The sequence below is a fragment of the Clarias gariepinus genome, chromosome 17 (genome assembly GCF_024256425.1).
Source record: "Clarias gariepinus isolate MV-2021 ecotype Netherlands chromosome 17, CGAR_prim_01v2, whole genome shotgun sequence".
Taxonomy (NCBI): Eukaryota; Metazoa; Chordata; class Actinopteri; order Siluriformes; family Clariidae; genus Clarias; species Clarias gariepinus.
Window position 1 is genome coordinate 19665953 of NC_071116.1, and position 20824 is coordinate 19686776.

The following is a 20824-nucleotide window of genomic DNA, read 5'->3' on the forward strand; positions in this document are numbered from 1 at the left end:
TTTGCTTTGAGCTTTCATGAAAGTGCTTTTACAAAGACTCCAACTAGTTGTTCTTCTTGTTTTCTAGTGCATTAGTGTTGTCTTTTCTTTTTTTTTTAAGTTACAGTGCTGTAAAAAGGTATTTGCCCCTTTCTGATTTTTTTGTTTTGTATATTTGTCACACTTAATGATTGGAATCATGACACTATTTTTATATTACGCAAAGATAACCTGAGTAAATAAAAAAATGCAGTTTTTAAATGATGATTTAATTAATTAGGGATAAAAGCTGTTTAAACCTACCTGGCCCAATATGAAAAAATAATTGCTCCCCCCTGGCTAAATCATGAATGAGCTGCTGTGATTAACCACATTTTTGGAAAGTTAGGTTAAATTTCACCAGCCACACTCTGGCTACTGTCAAACTTGTTGAATCACTTGAATAAAACCTGACTGATAAAGTAAACCATGCTAAAACGTCGAAAAAAGCAACACATCATACCGTAATCTAATGAAATTTAAGAACAGATAAGGAAGAAAGTAATTGTATCGATTTGGAAAGGATTACAAAGCCATATATAATGGTGAGAGCGTATATAATGGTGGGTTATGCAGCAGGACAATGATCCAAAAAAAACCCCCTCAAAATTCAGGTTTTGGACTGGCCTAGTCAAAGTCAGGACTTAAATCCGAATGAGACGCTGTGGCGGGACCTTAAACAGGCTGTTCATACTCGAAAACCTTTCAATGAGGCTTAATTAGGACAATTCTTCAAAGATGAGTGGGCCAAAATTCCCCCACAATGATGTGGAAGACTCACTGCCAGTTATCGCAAACACTGATTGCAGTTGTTGCTGCCAAGTGAGGCACAACCAGTTATTAGGTTTAGGGGCAATTAATGTTTCATAAATAATTTGGAATTGGAGAGCGCTTTTCCCTTAGTAAGTGAAATCATCATTTAACTGCATTTTTTTTTTTATTTACTCAGGTTACTCTTTGTATAAATATGAAAATTTGAAGTGTGGCAAATATGCAAAAAATAAAAAATCAAATACTTTTTTGCATGGAACTGCAAAGTTCAAAAGCACCCAGATTTGTGTTTGTGTCCTTTATCTTTGCTTTAAGGAAACAACAATTTTCGAATTCTGTTGTGGTTGGTGTTCGAGACCAGGCCCTACCAAGTACAAGTCAGGTTAGTGTAAATAAATGTAGTCAGGTAATCACTCATGGCTTTTGTACTGTATTATACTGTAATTGTCTTTTATACTTTCTCTGTCTATTGCAGAGAACAAATTTCAGGTCCCAGGTGGACTCTAGTGCCGTGATCAAGAATGACAGAGTGGCACATTATAGGTATAATACTTTTTTTTTATGAGATTATGTCCAAGTTTAGCCGCATTTTTGTTGTAAGGTTAGGACAGTATGTTTAAATTGTGAATAATAAAGTTTTTTTGCCACGCAGGTCAGTTCCTGGTTCGCCACTTGCTCCCAAAGCCATGCCTCAGCCTCCTGCAGTCTCTCCAAGAGAAATGGAGTTACAGGTACTGTTTGTGTTTTATACCCCAAAACATCAGTTGGATAGATATTAGACTTTTCCTATTTCCTATGACTATTTCTATTTTTCCTAGATATTTCCTTCTTAATATCAAGGAAATGCAACATCTCTGTTTATCATGTCTCTCTGTATGTTGTGATTTTTCGAAGGCTGAGCTGTACAGCAAGCTGGTAGCTGAGCGGCAAAAGCTAGCCAGTATGAAGGACATCCCTCCTGCCATCCTAGCCACCAACAAAATCCTCCTGGACCTGGCCAAGCTAAGGTATGGGAAAATTACGTTGAACAGAAACACACGTATACTAACTGCTGTGCACCATCACAGTTTGCTCTCAGTCTCAGTTCTTTATGGTGTGAATACTACAACGTTTTGGAAACACTTCTTTAAAATTTTGGTTCATGTTCACATAATTGCTGTCAGCTGCACATTAATAATCTGTCAACTACTAATACCCCTATCTCACCTACGTTTTTGTGGCTGTAAGTGCGGTTCATCACGATTCACCGCGAGTTTTGGCACTGTGATTAGATTTGTAGTTTTCTGTGCGTCAGTCCTCGCATAGTCAAACCGCATAGGTGAGATAGAAGTATAACAGCAGGTTTAACAGAGGGGGGCGGGCACTGAAGTGCACTGAAATCATTGTCATGTTCACGAGACCTGGTGAATGGACATTCTGAAATCGTTATAAGAGGGTAAATGTGGTAATTCATGCATGTGTTTAGCAAACATGCTCGTATATGCTGTGCCACTGCATGGTTGGTATTAATGCAAGCAAACATACAAGCATACAAACTACATTATGCACGACCACAGCCAAAAGGCAGGTTGGTTGCATGAATGTTTTAGAGGCCAAATTTTGACTTTGTCTTGGAATTCATCAGGTGAGACTGACAATCTTGACTTGTATCCACATCATTAGTTTGTTAATTGCATTGTGTGTGTGTGTGTGTGTGTGTGTGTGTACCAGGCCCTGCTCTGTAGCCAAGTTGAAGCAGGTAGACGGTGTGTCAGAGGCTAAAGCAGCCATGCTGGCTCCTCTACTCCAGACCATCACAGACTTCTGCGAGACACACAGCCTGCAGGTAAACCTCACTGATTTTATTTTTAGTAATACTAAAGTAATATATACACTACTTGGACAGAAAAATGGCATATGGTGGCCAATTCTTGTGTGATTCCACATGCTCCCAAAACTACTTGTTCATTAATTGAGTCTTGGTTATCTCCATGCAATTAGGGAAGAAAAACACCATTGATGGGATAATCTGGTCATTTAATGTACATTCCTTGTAAAATCAGCTGACTTGATTTTATTGCCACCATGGGACAACCTTTAGTCCTAAAAATTTTTATTTACATTTTCTTTGAAAGGACACTAGGAGCCGGATCCAAAACCAAATCAGTCTCCATAAACCCACATGTTAAAAAAAAAAAAAAAAAAAAAAAAAAAGCCCAACTTCAGACAGGAACATATGCAGCCTGGTACAACAATGTTTTTTGTCTCCATAGCTAGTTTTTCTCATTTATGACAACTGTACAAGGGTGAAGGTTTTAATAAAACTCAGTCAGTAAAAATTGCATTAAGCCGTAAAATTATTGCATAATTAGGGGCATGGCCGATTTGAGTGAGCGCTATAAAATCGTTAGCTTTCCGCTATGCATCTTATGCCTTTTTTTCTGATGAGTCTCACTAACAAATGGTTATCTTACGCCCATCTATGTTATCTGCGGGTTCTTATCCTTTGTATGTGAAAATGCTCTTACTTTGTCTATCAAACATACCTAATGTGTTTAACTACCGTCAATCTTTTACAATGCAACTTTACCAAGTGATTAAGCGTTGAATTTTTGATTTTTTATTTATCTTTCTTTTTTCTGACCACATTTCTTCTGCGCTATCCTCCCAGGTTTTAATAATGTGTTGGACAGTTTGTAACCCATCTCCAGTAATTCTAGCAGTGTTTATTTATAATATTCCAATGTGTGTGTCAGTGTGGTTTGGTGTGAAATGAATTTGTGGTATTATGCATTTGCTCATATGAACCTTCTCACTCTTTCCTACGTAGGAGGCTGTAACTTGCAGCTCTTCAACTTCCTGTGATGAACAGGCACACAGGTCACAGACAGGAAAACCACCAGCACAGTCTCTCTCTGACAGCGTGGCCATAACTTATAGGCTTTTCCAGAGTGATTGCAAAAGCATGGTACGATTCAGGTGTTGATGAAAAAATTAAATAGGAAAAAATTGTCATAATTCAATGCACAAATAGTAGAAAGATTTAGAAAGATGGTTAATAATGATTTATAATTTACGTCACCTCTTAAAGCTTTTAGAGTTTCTATGAACAGGATTTATTTAGTTTAATATTATTTATGGTCAAGTGAATTTTTTAAAGCTAAAAATGTTATGCCTTTTTATCAAGTTGTAGTGGGATAGAAAAGGCATTTTTCTTTTTTACTTTTTTATTGTTTTTTTTTTTATATTGTTAACCATTAGAAATATTGGCTTAATAGTTTTATAGTAGTTTTATTTCTGTTTTTGAAACAGTAGTGTGGCTGACGGATTTATTTGACTTTTTTTTTTTTTTTTGCATTTCTGGTGACTGGGGTGTTTGTTTTTTTTTTCTTCTTCTTCTTTTTTTCCCCTGTCCTTTCTGTTTGTGTGAATGTCCAGAGACAAGTAGCAGATGCTCGAAGCTTGCCCATGGCAGTGGTGGAATCTCATTTGCTACAGGCTCAGAAAGCCGGCCAGCCTCTGGACACAGAGCGAGCCGGTCTGTCTTTGTCTCTGTTCAACACCGTCACACACATCCTGTCCTCTCCTCCTCTCAGCTCAGGTAACGAAGAGATCTGATGCTTACATATAGAAAATGTCTGTTTTACCATCATATAGCCATACGATGTAAATGCTGTATATGTTGCTGATTTCTGTGTAAAAATAAAAAGTCAAGTCAAATCCTGTCTCTTTCATTTCTGGCTATTTTGCAGATCTCAGTGACTTCAAAAACATTCGAGCTGTGGTGCCAGAGGACATCAGCACTTTTCTCCTCAAGCTGTGTGTTGCTAAGCTACAGGATGAAGGCTTTCCAAAGCCACAGCCTGTCAACCTGCCATCCAAACAGCACCACATCACCTGGATAGAGCCTCAGGTTGGTGTTGGTGCCGGTGCCAATGCTAATCGTGTTGTGAGTTCAGCTGGTCCAGAAAACATTTCCTTATTAACCATATTAGCACTGCATTGCATTTTTTTTTTTACAGCATTATGTCAGAATAAAATCTGTTCAATTCTGAACAGTGCCAGCAGAGGGCAGCAAAGTGTTGTCCTGCACTTCTTTCACCTGAAAGCATTAAAGCTTTCAGTTTACAAAAGGACATTGTTGGGACAAAAGGACGAGGGTTTAGCCGGAAACAATAGTAGCGTCCATTTTACATTTTTCTCCCTTCTTCATCAGCTATAATGCAATAATTCCATACACCTTAGGATTTGTGTTTTAAGGCAAGTAGGTGATGATTTAGACCTACAGTTGTGAAGTGCAGTGCTAAGGCTATTAGGTGTGCAGTAGAGATGGGAGGGGGGGGCAGGGGGGCTAGGGGTGATCAATTCAGGTATGAATCACGATTCACGTATTTCCTTACTGACTCCAGAATATTTATTTTTAAACAATTTTTACATTTACATTTGATTGGTCGTCACGGTGATCAGCCGATCAGCCTCAGATATAAGCGATTCTGTACCAGGCGCAGAAGCTTCCAAGTGGCACAATAGAAACATTTTTATGTTGTTATATTTTCAATAATTTAGACGTTTAAAAAAACCCAAATTACACCAATCAATTACAATTATACGCTTACACCAATCATGTATTCGAAGTTTTTTTGTATTGTTTAAATCTTGCGCTTGATTTTTAAGTAAAAAAAACAAATGGTATAACGAATTAGCTATATTACATTACTTATTAAACTTTTTAAAGGTTTAAAATTGTAACAAAATCTGGGAAAAATTTAACATCGAAATGAAATATTTCTAAAATCATTATATTTATAGAATCGCAATTTTAGTCGACTTGGCACCAAGGTATCATGATATTGTATCCGTTGGTGACCAGTTATTTTCATTTCTTAGTGTCCAGGCTATAATCTTCCCTTAAACTGTGGATACACTATACGACTTTTAAAGTCCTAAGACATTCAGAAAAGGCTGGGACTATACACTACTCGACTGGCTCCACAGATTGTTTTATGACGACTCAAAAACGGTGGATCATGCACTTAGTGACTGTGCCAGATGAGGGATTGTAGACTACATGACTTGTCACTGAGGTCAACCGAACATGCCAAACTCACATGAAAGCAGGAATAAACTTTCAAGACAAAGAAAAGGAAAAAAATAAACAGACAGATAAGGATGCAAGAATGACAGCCTCTCATTCTGCCTCATCTGTGTTCAGTGGCTATTGACGGTACACTCAGGTTGGTGACCAGTGTACACTTTCCGACAGTGTCCAGAAACTGAAAAAACAGACGTTTGATGTACTGTGTTTTGTGTCAGGAGGAGTCTGTTCCCAATTTGTTCTTTTCACACGCATGCCGATTCAAGCCTGACCCCTTCATACACTTACTTTTTTCGATGCCAACTTGCCACGCCAATTGGCTGCACCTTGTGCTGACTGGTGCCGACTAGGACGAACTCAGAACAGTTTTAAGTCCTATACAAAAAAAACAAAAATCCTGTCTAAAATCGTTTAGTGTATCCCCCAGCTTTACTTTTTAGCTTTGTGGCTCTAGAGCAAAAATAAAACATTCCCCAGTCCAGAGGTCCCAAAAGTAGTCTGTAGATTAGCTGTAGTCCTCTTTCTACGGCGATGCAAAAGAACACTATGGTTTCCGGTTTGTTTAGAAAAAAAAAAATTGCCTAATGGAAAAGTCAGTTAACTAAAGAAAGATATGTGGGAAGTGAAAGCGAGCTACTTTTACTACATGTGGGTGAACTTTGACCTGTGAATTTGCAACCTCTTTCTCATGAGATAATAAAAATCAGGAAGGCGGGACTGTGGTATCGTCGGTCAGTAATATATGGATGAGCTGATAATTACTGAGAAGCGCTCCCTCCAGACATTTGTCTGGCTTTGTTCTTAATTTTCTTATTGTCTAGAGGGGAAAAAAAACCACCAACCAACAACTGCATTAAGGATCACTGTTGGTTTTTTTAATTTTTTCCTAAAATTTTCTTGCCACTTTTGCTATTTCATTACAATTACTTTCACGGTCACACGATTTGTTACGCCTCTGGAGGAATGTGACCATTACATGTTGACTGAACATACCCGGATTTCTTCTGCTATTCTGTTTAAATGCAAACCGTAGAACAAAAAGACAATAACGTTCGCTCCACTGATCCCGATGCATTCTCGCAGGAAATGAGTGGAACTCTTACATACACCGCGCTTTAGGAATGCAATGCCTTTGAGCTCTTGTTACATGTAAACATTATTACCTCTTAAAACCTTCATTAAGAGAGGGGATGGGTAGAAAAAGGCGGGGTCAGACATCTGCTCCCTCTTTTCACTTTGATTACAGCAGACCTGTTTTTTCCCCCCCAAAGGTGCCGGAAGCGTTCATCGCACCAAAAATTAATTTTCAGGAGACCAATGTGCCTTTACATACAGTCTATGTAAACAGTGGTTGTATAAATAAAATAATGTAAATAATAAAGTGGATTCTGATGTATTATAAATCACTCAGGAAAAGCTCGACCAGGCAGATGGTGCTGGTAAAGCCGTCACTTCAGAGCTCAGAACTCACCAGCTGGAACCAGAGCTGGACAATATGGACAATATGGACATGAGCGACGATGAGCTCTTTAGTGAACTTCCAATGCCTGAGGTATCATCTGTTCCTTGTTTTTTTTTTTTTTTTGCCAGTTATTGTCAGTCAGTTACTAATTTGTGATCATCCATCTATTGGCATTTTAAAAGCAGATCGGTTAACTAAGGGCATGCAAACAAAATTAAAATTAAACTTTTAATAGCCATAAGCCTGTAAATAGCTGTAAGAAGTGCTGGAAAAGCACTGAGTGTGAGCTCGGCCACAATCACTTAACCGCTGCTTAATTAGAAGATCAGGTAGATCTGCTCCAAGCTCTTTAATTTCTTTTTTTTTCTACTAGAACACAAATAAACGTAATACAGTTTTGTTTAGTTTTTTTTCTTTTAAATAAATTATATTAAGAAATACAGCAGAATATTGTGACTAAATGACTTTATTTCATTATTAAAATAAATAATTATTATGTTAAATAATTACATGTTAAAGTAGCATTCCTTTTCTGAGTAACTTTAAGAAGCGGCGCCCCAGCACCCCTTATTGACCGGCCACCACTGGTTCTTTTTATGCTGCTGCATAATATTTTAATTACAGATACGCCCACAACACTCATGACATTTTATCGCTTGAGAGTTGTGGTTGTATCTGTAATTAAAATATTAGTCACGCTTTGCCCATGTTAGAACTTCCATTAATATTTGTATAGTTTTAGTAAAAAAAAATGTTTAATCTTTTAAAAATTGCAATTAAAAAAAAAATTTTTTTTTTTTGCTAATACATGTTTATACATATTTCCATGCATATTTACAATGGTAACCATGTTTTGTCCAAAAAAAATTAATAAATAAATAAATAAATAAATAAACTTTATCATTACATTGTGTAATAAATTAGGGCGTGTACTTATACTTACAGTATAAATTCCTGGTGGCACGGTGGCGGTCCAGGTACTGGGTTTAATTCGGGGCTGTGTGCATGGAGTTTGCATGTTCTCTCCAGGCCCTTCGGGTTTCCTCCAGGTACTCCCGTTTCCTCTCACAGTCAAAGACTGATTAGGCTAATTTGTGTTACCAAATTGCCCGTAGTTTGTGAATGAGCGTGTGTGTGTGTGCCCTGCGATGAATTGGCACCCCTTCCAGGGTGTACCCCGCCTCGTGCTTCCTGGGATAGGCTCCAGGCCCCCGCGACCCTGAATACAGGATAAAGCGATATAGACGATGAGTGAGTGAGTGTAAGTTCCTCATTGTGCATCACTGTTAATAAATATCCACCTGATTTTTATATCATATTAATTGAATGTCTGAAACCATTTCGCCTCCTTGTTGCTGAGTCAGAAAAGAGTTCATACTGTAAATGCGTTTGCTTCGCCGCATGCTCTCCAAACAAGACTCGTTTCTAAGCCAGAAGTAGATGATATGCAGGGCTGAATGGTCTGGCTTGTTTCATTTTTACAACACCTGCATCATCTGCTAAGTGCAGTAGACAGCAAGTTTATAAGTGAATTAAATATGCATTTAATAGTTTAATTAAGATTTATGTTTAGCTGGCTGAATTTGTTTATGATGTTGCATCATGCCCAAAAATAAATTGTAAGCATCAAGAAACTTTAGGCCTTCAGTTTCTTTGTAGTTTACATACAATTTTTTACTAGATTCTTTATATAACCTTTAGTTCCGACTAGAGGTTTCATATTCATCTGCTTGTTTGTTTTTACCATCACTAAAGGGGTCTATAGTAAAGCGTTTTTTGTCATACACTGTGTCCAGGATGTAGGAACAACCAGAAGTGTTGCTCAGTGTGAGGTACAAGATGGCCGGCCTTCTAAAAGCAGTGGAATTGAACTGGCTTCCTGGAACCAAGAGAACCTGGACCGGGATACTCAAGACCTGTTTAGTGATTCACCGGTTAAGGTATTCCTCAAAATGCACAAAACCGTAGTTATATTTCACCTCTACTTAACATTATTGTACTTTTGCAAACATAAAGGTCACAAGCAGCAACAGCTTTGTAAATAGTGTCTATGTAAATAATTACAGAATTAGTTAATTCTTATATATAAACCTGCATTTATTCAAAGGTTTATAGTTGTCTGAATTTGCTCAGTAAACCTTTTGCGGTTTGCGTAGGTGTGGCCTAATATTCCAGTCACCTTGGTTGACATTCATCCAGCTTTAATAACTAGAAGAAAATAGCTGCAAAGAATAACATACATGCAATAATTATTTATACCTTGTTTATACATATAAAAAGCATATTAAACTGATTAAATATAGATTAGAGTCATGAAAAAATTGAAAGATTTTATCAGATACTTACAATTTTTCAAATGTGCTGTGTTTAGTTTATTAAAATCAACCCTTAGTGTCAATCACATGAGCAGATGAGCAGACAGCAATCATACTCAGGAGATCCGTGAGCATCTTGACAGTATAGTCTCGGTTCAGGAACTTTGGCATAGTTTATTTGTTTTGTTTGTTTGCTTTATGTATAATTAGTCACAGTATAATTGAACTGACCAAATTGCCCATAGTGTGTGTGCCAAGCCCCTGGTATAGTCTCTAGGCATCCTGTGACCTGTACAGGATAAGCGTTCTAGTGATTGAATAAAAGTGTAACACACAATCTAAACCAAATCTGAACCAAAGGACAGGACTGTTCTGCTACACGAACATCATTAACATTTAGACTGAAAAAACAAGAGAAAAAATAAAAAAGCTGGATGCGGTGCACATAAAGTAGTTGCTCAAGTAATTATCTTGTAGTTTATTTCACGTTGCCTCAATCTTTTTCATGCTCAGATAATGTCTGTGGTTTCAGGCCACTCTTGGTTTGTTTTGTTGGTTTGTGTTTTTCCATCACTATCATTTTACCCAATGAATGAGGGAGTTTTACGCAGACGCTTTTAGCTCCACATGTTCCTATTCCATAGTGTACAAAGCCTTCTTTCAGTCTACAGCATTGCCAAGTTACTGAATGTACTCTGGAATATGGAACCACTTATTGTGCTGCAAATGCAGACTTGCAAAGACTTGCATTAACTGGAACCCAACCCGAAATATCAGCTGCAACGCTAAGATCTAATTATAACCTCTACTACTTTGGTTTTGGTGTTGGTTTCACGGTTTCAGTGACCTTTTCTGTGTCCTCTCCTCTAAAGGACAGCTTTAAGACAGGTATGTGAATACGGAACAGCAGTCGAGCTAATGTAGGGCTAATGGTCGTGCAGCGTGAAGTGCTTTGTTTATTTGCGACTGTGGCCTCTGGGACCTGACCTCTGACCCGAGGCTAATGACACGCGACAGGATCGATCGAGCCGTCAAGGCCATCTTTAACAAGATGACTGGAGTGGTGTAGTTTAGCTTAGTGGGCGGGGTTTAGCTTGTGTCTGACCCTCGCCTGCCCTCACACACACACACACACACACACACACACAGTCTTAATCGCCACATCTGGGGTTTCATCCCCTCCTGCCGTAAATTTCCTGTCTAACTAAAGTTAGAGGTATTGTCATGTGCTTTCTTTGTGTTGCTTCGTTCCTGTTCTCTTACTGAAAGGCAGAGGAAGCTTTAAAAGAGTATTTGAATATTAGCTGTTGATCAATATTTGCCACATAAAAGGTCATTTCACTTCGCCTTTCTCATGCATGCACAAAAATTGCATATTATTTTTATTAATATTATTTAATAAAACCTTGCTAACTAGCCACAATAAATCCTGACCCAAGACAGTTATGGTGATGTAAGCAGATTTTAGAGGCCATTCATCAACGTTCTTTTGTGCCACATTGACACAAATCTATGGATCAATATGTGAGCATTAGGGTTCGTTTCTAAATTGATAAACTCCTCAATCTGCTGTATCCTGTCTGGTGATGTCATTAAGATTCTCCCGTCATTAAGGAGAGAAAAAAAAAATCATAAAATCTCTACACATTTCATTGGCCAGGACAATGTTCTTCGCCATATTTTCATGAGTCACATTTACATTGACTTTAAAACGCTGGGATCGGGCGATTAGAAGTGCATGTTTTGTTTTGTTTTTCTGAAGAACTAAATAATATGGCAGGAATTGTTTAACCATTTTGTTAGTTTTTAGTAGAATTTGCTCGCTTTATTATTGGGCATTGTCATTGTGAGAATAGCTGAATTAAATGTGAGCTGTGAGTCTTCCCAAGTCTTCTATGTCAATCAAAAAGTCTTTGTATGTCGTCTTCTTCAATCAACAAGTCTTTTAAGTTTTTCCACGTCTTCAATCAACAAGTTGTTGTGTTCAATCAACAAGGCCTATAGCCACTAATGGAGAATTACAAAGAGTAATGAAGACATACAAGGACCTACTTCTTCAAGAGAAAGAATTACGAAGACTGAAGAAACCTTGTTGATTGAAACAATAGACTTACAAAGACCTTCTTGATTAAAAACAAAATGTTATAAAGAGTTGGTGATTGAAGAACAAGACTTTGAAAGATTATTTCGTTGATGTCAAAAGACTTTCTAATCGAAAGGTTTCAGGTTCAATCATCAAGTCTTCCTAAGCCTTTGTCTTCAATCAACAAGTCTTGGTACATCATTGTTTTCATTGAACAATGATGTTATGAAGTATCACTGAGGCCAGGTTTATGTTGTCCAGTTTTTGGCACGATTTTTCCGCCTAGATGTTATCAGTTTAGACCTCTGGCCAAAGATCGACCTACATCAGTTGGCAGTGTCACTGGTTTTAATTAAAATGTGAGTGAGAGTGCTGCTATGATGCCATTGAGAAAGATAACAACAGGAGGGGACAGCACTGGAATACACAAAATTCTTGTTACCTCTCATTATCTTGTTAGGCTCATTTTGAACTCTTGTTTTGTGCATTAACACATAGATGCTGAACAATGGCATGCACAGGGAATCTTTTTGTTTGTTTGTTTTTACATTATAGATATATGATTAGTATAAATTTAAATGAAGCACACATTATAACCTAATTTTCCTTGCATTATATCATACAAATGACGACCATAGAAAACTGCCACTGTAATCATAAAGTGTGAAACTAGATTTAGTGTCTCAAAAGTGATGTCTACAACTACCTATGGATGGGTTAGACAATTTTTTTCAGACATTTTACAGTGGTGATGTACAGTAGATTTTTTTTCTTAGTTTTATATTAGGACAGTGTTTTTTACAGTTATTTATTGTACAGTGTAGGACATGAACATATTCAGTTTTGCACTTTTTTTGTTAATAATATGCAAAACAAAAATAAAGTTTTTCCAATTTCAAATAGAAACCATGTTAATTGTTTATGACCAAACTTTTGCGGCTTGATTAGCAGTACTCTAAAAATACTAAATATAATATACTTAGTGGCTAGTAAATCAGTATATAAACATTAAATGTCAGTGCAAGTTTTTAGTCTAGTTATTGAGCGTAGAAATAGAATTAATTAAATACACCCTCTCCTCGAATTAATTCAGGTCATTTCATTATAGAAATTAAATTAAATGTACTGCTTTAGTAAAAAGGATTACTTTAATATGATCTCCTCTTCCCACAGGCTGAAAGCCAGGCACCGAAGAGGAAGATGCCTGACTGGGCAGAAGCACCGACGGACTCTCAAAATGCCGCTGCATCCAAAAAAAACAAAAAAAAGAAAGGGCTCTTCATGTGACTTTCTGTACAGTGTTGCAAGTGTATATAGTTAATTTAGTGTATAGAGTTTTTTCCACACATAACTAAGATGCACTACATCAATTTCTTTTCTTTTTTATCAGAAAATACACATTTGAAAATTATCTTCTGTTTATATTTTTCCTTAATAAATTGTTTTTTTATGTCAAATTTTATTGCAGGAGTGTGATTCAAAAATAAAAAATATATTTCGGGTTATATATTTAATATGTGGGCTGTATGAATGGTGTCCCCAGAGCAAAGGGGATTTTCAAAGTTGGTTCAAGAATTGGGTTCAAAGATGGCACAAATGCATCGATTGTAATGGAGACCATGTTGAGTAGTACCTTTGTATAGAAGAAATGTTGCTTTACCAGCATATGCAATACAAACGACCAAAAAAGTTCATCGACCCATATAAACTTTTTAATTAAAAGTTATGTCTGCTCAAGCATTACTTTCGGTTTAACCCTCTAACAATACAGGTAAACAAATATTATTGTTGTCGATGTGATTCTGTTCAAGCCTCATTTTTCCACTGCAGTACTGCAGTTTTCAAGATCTATGCATTTCCACTTTTCTCCCCTTTAAACCATGACAAGCTGCGATTTCTCAAAGTCTAAATTACTGCAGCTGTTGTAGATCTTTTATTAGTAGTAAGGATAGGCATTTTTTAAGGAATTTGATTCCAGTGTTCAGAGTAAAAATCCGATGATTTTTGGGAGATGATATTTCATGAGGTACTGTGAAATATCAGAGCTGTACTGTGAGTGGAAATAGTTCAGGTATACAGGGTTAATCCCATTTGAGGTAAAGCTCTTCTCTCTTCCCTTCTGTCTTTTCAGATTAAGTTGTCCTTGGATTATACGTCAACATTATACGTTGCAATGCTCTGGGGTTCAGAGAAGGCTCAAACAATGAGTCTATTTAACTTTGGAGGTTTTTAATGAAAAAAAATGATGAACCAGTGTCTAAGGTGTGTGGCCTCTCTACATTAAGCCAGCATTTGTAAAGGATTGTTTATAGTTAATCGTTTGGAACAATAATGAGAAAGTAGAAGAGATATATATACAATATAATTGCTCTTGGCAGCAGATATAGATTAAGCGAACTAACTTTTAATAAGGTTTATTGCACACTTTGGTGTTTTACGCTTTACCAGGCTTATGTGCTGTGCATTGATTCTTCTTATTAGACAGCTGCTGATGATTGAAATGAATGATTCTCCACACCGAACTAAAACCTGACTGCCTTTCTAATGCAATCAGGTGGTTTTCTTTTTCAGCCCATTTAAAAAAAAAATCTAATTAATATATCATAATTTCCATGATCAGCCTGTAATTCAGGCATTTTGTGTGTCGTCACATCTCAGAGATAAAATTATAATCCATAAAGATCTAAAAAGCTTGCATCAAAAAAGTAATACAGCTATTTGCTGTAACAAATTCCGGCTGCAATGCTGCCTGCACTGAAGTGGACCAGTGCTGTGATTTCCATAGTGGCATCCAGGGAGCCACAGGGATCTGTGAAGCATATACAGTGGTTCTGTTGCCTTTTTTGTTTTATTTTAATGGTAGAAATCACTAAACAACTTACTATTATCCAAATTATAGTTATTATTGTGTTTCTATAGTTATTAGATTGTTTAATTGCTCACTTAGGTGTATAAATGGATTGAATCAAACTTGAAACAACCAAATATCGTCCCACCCAGAGTATACTCCCACCTTACCCTCACTTGTATTGTACATTTATATAACGAACTGGAAATTTAGAGAGTTCGATCATGTTCATAAAATGTACTGAGGCACTGTTAAGATCATCACCAGCAGTTAAAATTTGAGAACCCAGTGGACTAGGGAAAGTGGAAATCCATCATTAGCAGTGCTTCACAGCGGAGGCCTTGAGGAAATGGTGTTGTCGTCGCGTCTGGGGAATCCCACCCAGCTGTTTCCGTCATGTCATACGCCCTCGGGTCAGATGTGAAAGTATTCAGTGAGGCTGAAAGACTGTTTCGGGAGCAGGTGGACTGCAGGCGCCGCTGCCACTCCCAGCTGCCCATGGCACAGGCGCTTGTGGTCATGCTCTGGGCCAGGACATGCAGGGTCATTGACCCTGCCGTGCTAAGTCACTGGGTGAGGTTAAGGGCTGTCATGAGTTTCGATTAACACATGTTGGAGCTATGGGTGTGAGATATTGTGTTTGGAATCAGTGCCTTGACTGTCTGTACTGTGCAAGCAAAAAAACAAGAATGCCAGCTGGGACAAACAACAGAGACCATAGACTTGTTATTGTAATTTAATTCTTGTGTAATGAATACAGTCATTTGCAGTTATACTAAGACATGTTGTTCAGTAAGAGAAGTGTTTTCATACTGACCGTAGCTGAACTAATTAACTTTTTTACTTAAATAGGAACTGGTGTTGCATAGCCACAAAATAACCCTAGCCAAAAATGATTAGCATTATGATTTATTTTTAAGGCTTCTTCACTGCCAGATGCCAAAATAGCTTTCTTTCGAGGTGTGTCTCTCGTACTGCTCCATCATGCACAGAGAAAAATAGAAAAAAAGCATAAAACAAGCAGTGTATTAAATCCTTGAACATGATGTTTATTACAACAGCCATGAAAGATATTTGATGGTTTTCATTTTGAACATGTCAAAGAACTACTACTAGTTTGGGAAGAAACTGAGCCTGGTGATGTGGGAGAGTATTAAATGAATTATTACAATTATGACATTTGGCTGACAACTTTATCCAGAGTGACTTACATTTATCTCGATATACTGTACATCGGAGCAATTGTGAGTTACATGCATTGCTTAAGGGCCCAACAATGGTAACCTGGTGATACTGGGGTTTCAACCTGTGACTGTTCTGGAGTCCAATGTCTTAACCACTGTGAACTATTACTGAGAATCATGAGTCGTGAATCAATCATGATCATGAGTCAACTTCTTCCCTGATGTTCCTGAACTGGATAAAAGTGCCAACTGGAGTTCTCACTCATAATCAGATTACCTGGTATGACAAATACATTTCTCACATGTATTGTATTGCTCTGGTTTAAGTATGAGTAGTATTCAGATTACTCATATTACTGAGACATCCTTTCATGCAGAATGAGGGTTATAGCCTTAAAGTTAACACTGGATCTGATCTGATGCTTAATGTTGTTGTTGTAGTTGTTGTTTTACCATATATCCTTTATTTTAATCCTATTTTTTAGTAATAACATAAGACATTATTGGACAAATGTGTTTCAGTAGACTTGAACAAGGTCCATGTCATGAATATACTGTAAATAAATAGAAGATTGTTAATAAAAAGTGGTATTTTCAGGATAAGATCCAAAAAGCTCAAACTGGCTCACCCTCACCACACAATGTGATATTCATACTAATTGAGGGCATTTCTTAGATATCCAAATTATCCTGGGACAGTAGTCTCTAGCCTCTTGTAAGGTTTTACTGTAAGTCCATGAATCCATGTGAGGTAGTCAGTACCACTGTTTCCTAAACAATATGTCCCTGTTTTTGTTACCACAAGTGACAGTCAGTACACAGTACTAATACAGCTGTCTCACATGTCTGTGTTGCTGTCTTTGTGGAATCCGTGACATTTTACTTTTGTATTATTATTATTATTATTATTATTTTTAAAGCTCCTTTTTATTCTAGCCAAACATTAAACCAGCATGAAACTTTAGGGGTAATTGGGTTTTAACATAAAGTTTTTGTGCGCTTGTTGTCCATTTTAAGACTTTTCCAGAATTTCCTAGTAATATCAGTAACTGTTCATATTACACTATGACTCAAGTCACTATGGGTTTACAAAAATGTTTTACTTTGGCTCACATTTTTAGATTTTCATCCATTCCATCTGTTCTCATCAATCACAGTATTATTTAATACTAATAATTTCTGAATTTGATATAGACTGTAATCCTTATAAATTAGAAAAAATATTAAAAATAAATATTTTTTCCACACTTAGAACTAAAAAAAATCTAGGCAGCCCAGTGGTTTAGTGGTTAGCACTATCGCCTTGCACCTCCAGGGTCCGGGTTCACTTTCTGCCACAGGTTTGTTTGCATGTTTTCCCTGTACTTGGTCAAGTACGGTGGTTTCCTCATTTGTGGGTTTCCTCCGGGTACTCCAGTTTCCTTCCACAGTCCAAAGACATGCAGATTAGGCTAATTAACATTCTCAAGTGCCCATAATGTGTAAATGAGCGTGTGAGAGTGTGTATGTGTATTTGCACCCGCATCCCTGTATCCAGGATAAAGCACAGACAATGAGTGAGACGATGAGAACTAAAAAAAACTTGGTTTGTAAATGATTTCTGCATCTATGAAATTTTACATCATTATTTCTTGCACAAAATAACAAGATTACAGAGGAATATTACAAAATATGAAATATTTAAAATAGCAATTCCATTTAGGGTGGTTGGAAAAGTCTTTGTTTTGAAAATGCAAAAACGAATAATCTGTTTAAAACAACAATTAATTATATTTCTAATGCTTGTTTTATTAATGCATGCACATATCAAGAGATGCATGCACATGAGTATCAGCAATAATTTATTATGATATCTAAATGTCTTTATTTTTTGTTGGTTGTTGTATGTAGTGTTTTGCCTTAAACTGATAGTATAATCAAGTTTTGTGTTTTGTAAATCATATTGCTTTAATGAAGCACATTAATGCAGATTTGGTGATGAAGTTGTTTGGAGAGACCGTGAGAAGAAAATCCTCTCACGTAAGGCTCAGATTTTCTCCTTGGGCAACTCCGCCCTCTCGAGTAGCACTAAGTGTGCACGCCAAGTGAACTCAGTCGGCTTAAAGTGCCCTTCCTTGGTGCCACCTGCGTCCGTTTGCTGCGCTAAAAAAAAAAAAAATCTAATCCGTTACGATGCGCCTGCTGTGCGTGATCTGCGGCATCCTGACGTCTCTGTGCGCGTGTGAGTGCGGGAAACCCGACTGCTCCTCCATCCCGGTACAGGACCTCGCGCTGCGGGCTGGGATGGTGTTCGAGGGGGTGATGCTGGAGCCCCCGGATTACCAAACGGAACCGTTCCGTGTGGATGTGGGAGCGCGGGGGAAAGGTGGCCCGCGCGCAAAGCTACATCAAAGCAGGATAAAAGTGCACCGGGTGTGGGAGATCAAAGCGGGAGGGCTCGTGAAGGACGCCGTGGTGTTTCTCATCTGGTCCCGGGAGGATACGTGCTTTCGGGTGAAAGCAGGGACGCGCTATGTGTTCTTCACGGAACCCACCGGAGACGCGTCGGTGCTGCGCGCGCTCTCTCCGCCTGTACCGAGCAAGCGCGCGGTGAGGAAGGATCTCAGTCACGTGCTCTGTCAAACATGTGGTAAGCACCTCATCGGATCATTCATTCATTTATTCATTCAGTCAAGTTCCCTCTTAAACTTGATTTCTGTAGTTAGAGTTGCCAGATTGAGTACAAGCGAGTACACTTTCCATCCAGTTAGATCCTAAATTTGGTTAAACCTAAACTGGCTTTAAGTGTAAAGAACTTTGGTGGAATTGTGATACATGCTCATACCAATCTAAGAACATTGGTTGGACTTAATTTAAATTGATTCTTTCAAGGAACTAAGTTGTGATCTGTTTTGATTTTTAAGAGTTATATTGATTCGATCTGATATGATCTGGCAACCCTGTACTTGACTCACCGCAGCCGCATCATTTCCCTGCGCGTGTATGAAAGATCACACGAGTGGAAGCTCTCAGAAGTGCAGGATGATTCGAAGATCATACTGTGATATCATACTGTGTATGTGACAAATTAAATTAGAATTTGAAATTAGAATTTGAAAGACCCTGACTTTGTGTTTGGCACACCGCCAACATACTGTACTAACTGGAGCTTTCTACTCTTTGTGGTGCTGAACTTGACACACTTTTAAAGAAGATTCCTGGGACTTCTGATTGTAATTTCATAAAGAAAATCTAACTCTAAAACCTGGGATGCCTCTTTATTTTTTTGTTCTGGTATTAAGAGGCATTGCCGCAACCCCCATGTGATGCAAATAAATGTTTATGTTCATTCCCTAATACTGACCAAAACTGTACTTTTCATATATTGTCAAAAATCCATCCTTTGGCAATTATTAAGCCCATATCGCTAGAGTTTTTCCTGTAATCTTTGACAAATGTCCACTGATCTCCATGAGGTTGTGTTTCTGTTGCAAGTTTTTTCATAGATACTGTATGCTAAAATATGCTAACTATGGTAGTACTGCTGCAACTACTAGCCAGCTAGTACTTTGGTTTACTTTATAGTTGTGTACTAATACTACCAGCTATATACTGTAGCTGTGTGGTAGTAGTTAGTCTTTCGGCTGCTCCGGCTGAGGGGTTGCCACAGCGACATTCATCCATTCCACAAAACAACTTGGCACAAGTTTTACTCTGGATGCCCTTTATGACGCAACCTTCTCATTTTATCCGGGTTTGGGATCAGCACTGCACACAGTGGCTGGGGTTTGGCCATTGGCTGTGAATTGAACCTAGGTCTTTACATGGTAGGTGAAAAACAGCCAGTGCCAATGTTTAAGGCATTTGAATTTGCACTAAGCTTCCATATCATGCGCATAAAAGCGAAAATACCTGTTGATCCTTATTATTTTAAGTTAAAAGCCAACAAAATGCACACCAAATGATCTCTCCAAATCCCAGATGACATTGATAGAAATCTGTAGACCTTTGGGAATGGCTTTAGTAGTGGCTTCATTGATGGAGAAATACAATATACGCACATTGACACAAACTCAAAATGGATATGATTATCAGATTTTACTAGGCAAATGTTTTTATTTTGATGAAATACAAGTCCACATTAATAGGGGAAGCACAGTGGGTAGCACTGACACCATAAAGCTCCAGAGTCCCAGGTTTAATTCTGATAAATAGTCTTGGGTTACTCTCGGTTTGGAGTTTCTGTTCTTCTTGTGACATCTTGGATGTCTTCCAGATTCTCTGGTTTCTTCCTAACTTCCAACATTTCTGTTGTTTAAACACATCACCTCCACTAAATTTTTCGTCCTATTCTGCCATTGTTTAAACATGCCCTCATTACCAGTGTCATGTAATGATAATTGTCCTTTTGTGGTTTCCTTTTTGGGTGCATTACACATATACTGTAACATTTGCAAAACAGACCTGTATTTTTGCTTTTGTAATAGAGCTCATGTTGTTTGGACTTGGCGTCTGTCACCACTGTGAGATCAGTGTGATTTCTTAGCATTACTTGAGAGAGAATGGGCATGCGAACAATGTGGTAAGGAGCTTTTTGTTGCTGAATGTTGCTTTGTTTTTCGGTCAACTGGTAAAGTGGTATTTCACGTCTGCACGTCTACATGTTGTGCTGTTGCCCTGTCGGCTGAAGGCATTCTGAGATCACATGCATCATCAAACCCTGGCTCATGGATTATTAGGTGGTGATTACATGACATGATTTGACATAAATAAAGTATAATTGCATAACAAATGTAATAAATGTGAGAAATGTTTGATGCTTTTGAAATTTTGGATATGCAGTATAAGATGTTTTTTATTTTGATTAGAGAAAGTCTATTCACATTCGTATTTAACATACTTTCAAGTACGTTTGTTGAACCTGTGCACTATGACCCCTAAAAACAGTTTTTTATTAAGTGAGTGAAGATTGCGGTAAAACATATGGTTTCTCATACCTATCTATTCTGTACTCTCACTGACATTATCACAGAAACAGGCTAAAAAAGTGAGGTTAACTCACCCGGATCTGTCAAGTTACACCACAAGAT

General features: G+C 37.7%; 1 protein-coding gene across 2 annotated transcripts in view; it reads left to right on the forward strand.

Annotated features, from left to right (window-relative positions):
- The window catches only part of wrn (WRN RecQ like helicase), a 38619-nt gene extending 25439 nt beyond the window's left edge, over positions 1-13180 (forward strand). The window contains exons 25-35 of one of the 2 annotated variants that reach the window (XM_053515951.1): positions 1105-1171; positions 1265-1332; positions 1442-1520; positions 1684-1796; positions 2500-2614; positions 3599-3736; positions 4207-4369; positions 4521-4717; positions 7275-7415; positions 9122-9265; positions 12897-13180. In XM_053515951.1, coding sequence (XP_053371926.1) covers positions 1105-1171; positions 1265-1332; positions 1442-1520; positions 1684-1796; positions 2500-2614; positions 3599-3736; positions 4207-4369; positions 4521-4717; positions 7275-7415; positions 9122-9265; positions 12897-13010 — 1339 coding nt within the window. In that variant the 3' untranslated portion in view covers positions 13011-13180. The remainder of the gene's footprint in view (positions 1-1104; positions 1172-1264; positions 1333-1441; positions 1521-1683; positions 1797-2499; positions 2615-3598; positions 3737-4206; positions 4370-4520; positions 4718-7274; positions 7416-9121; positions 9266-12896) is intronic. The other variant, XM_053515952.1, reaches the window with a different exon arrangement.
- Positions 13181-20824: the final 7644 nt, after the last annotated feature.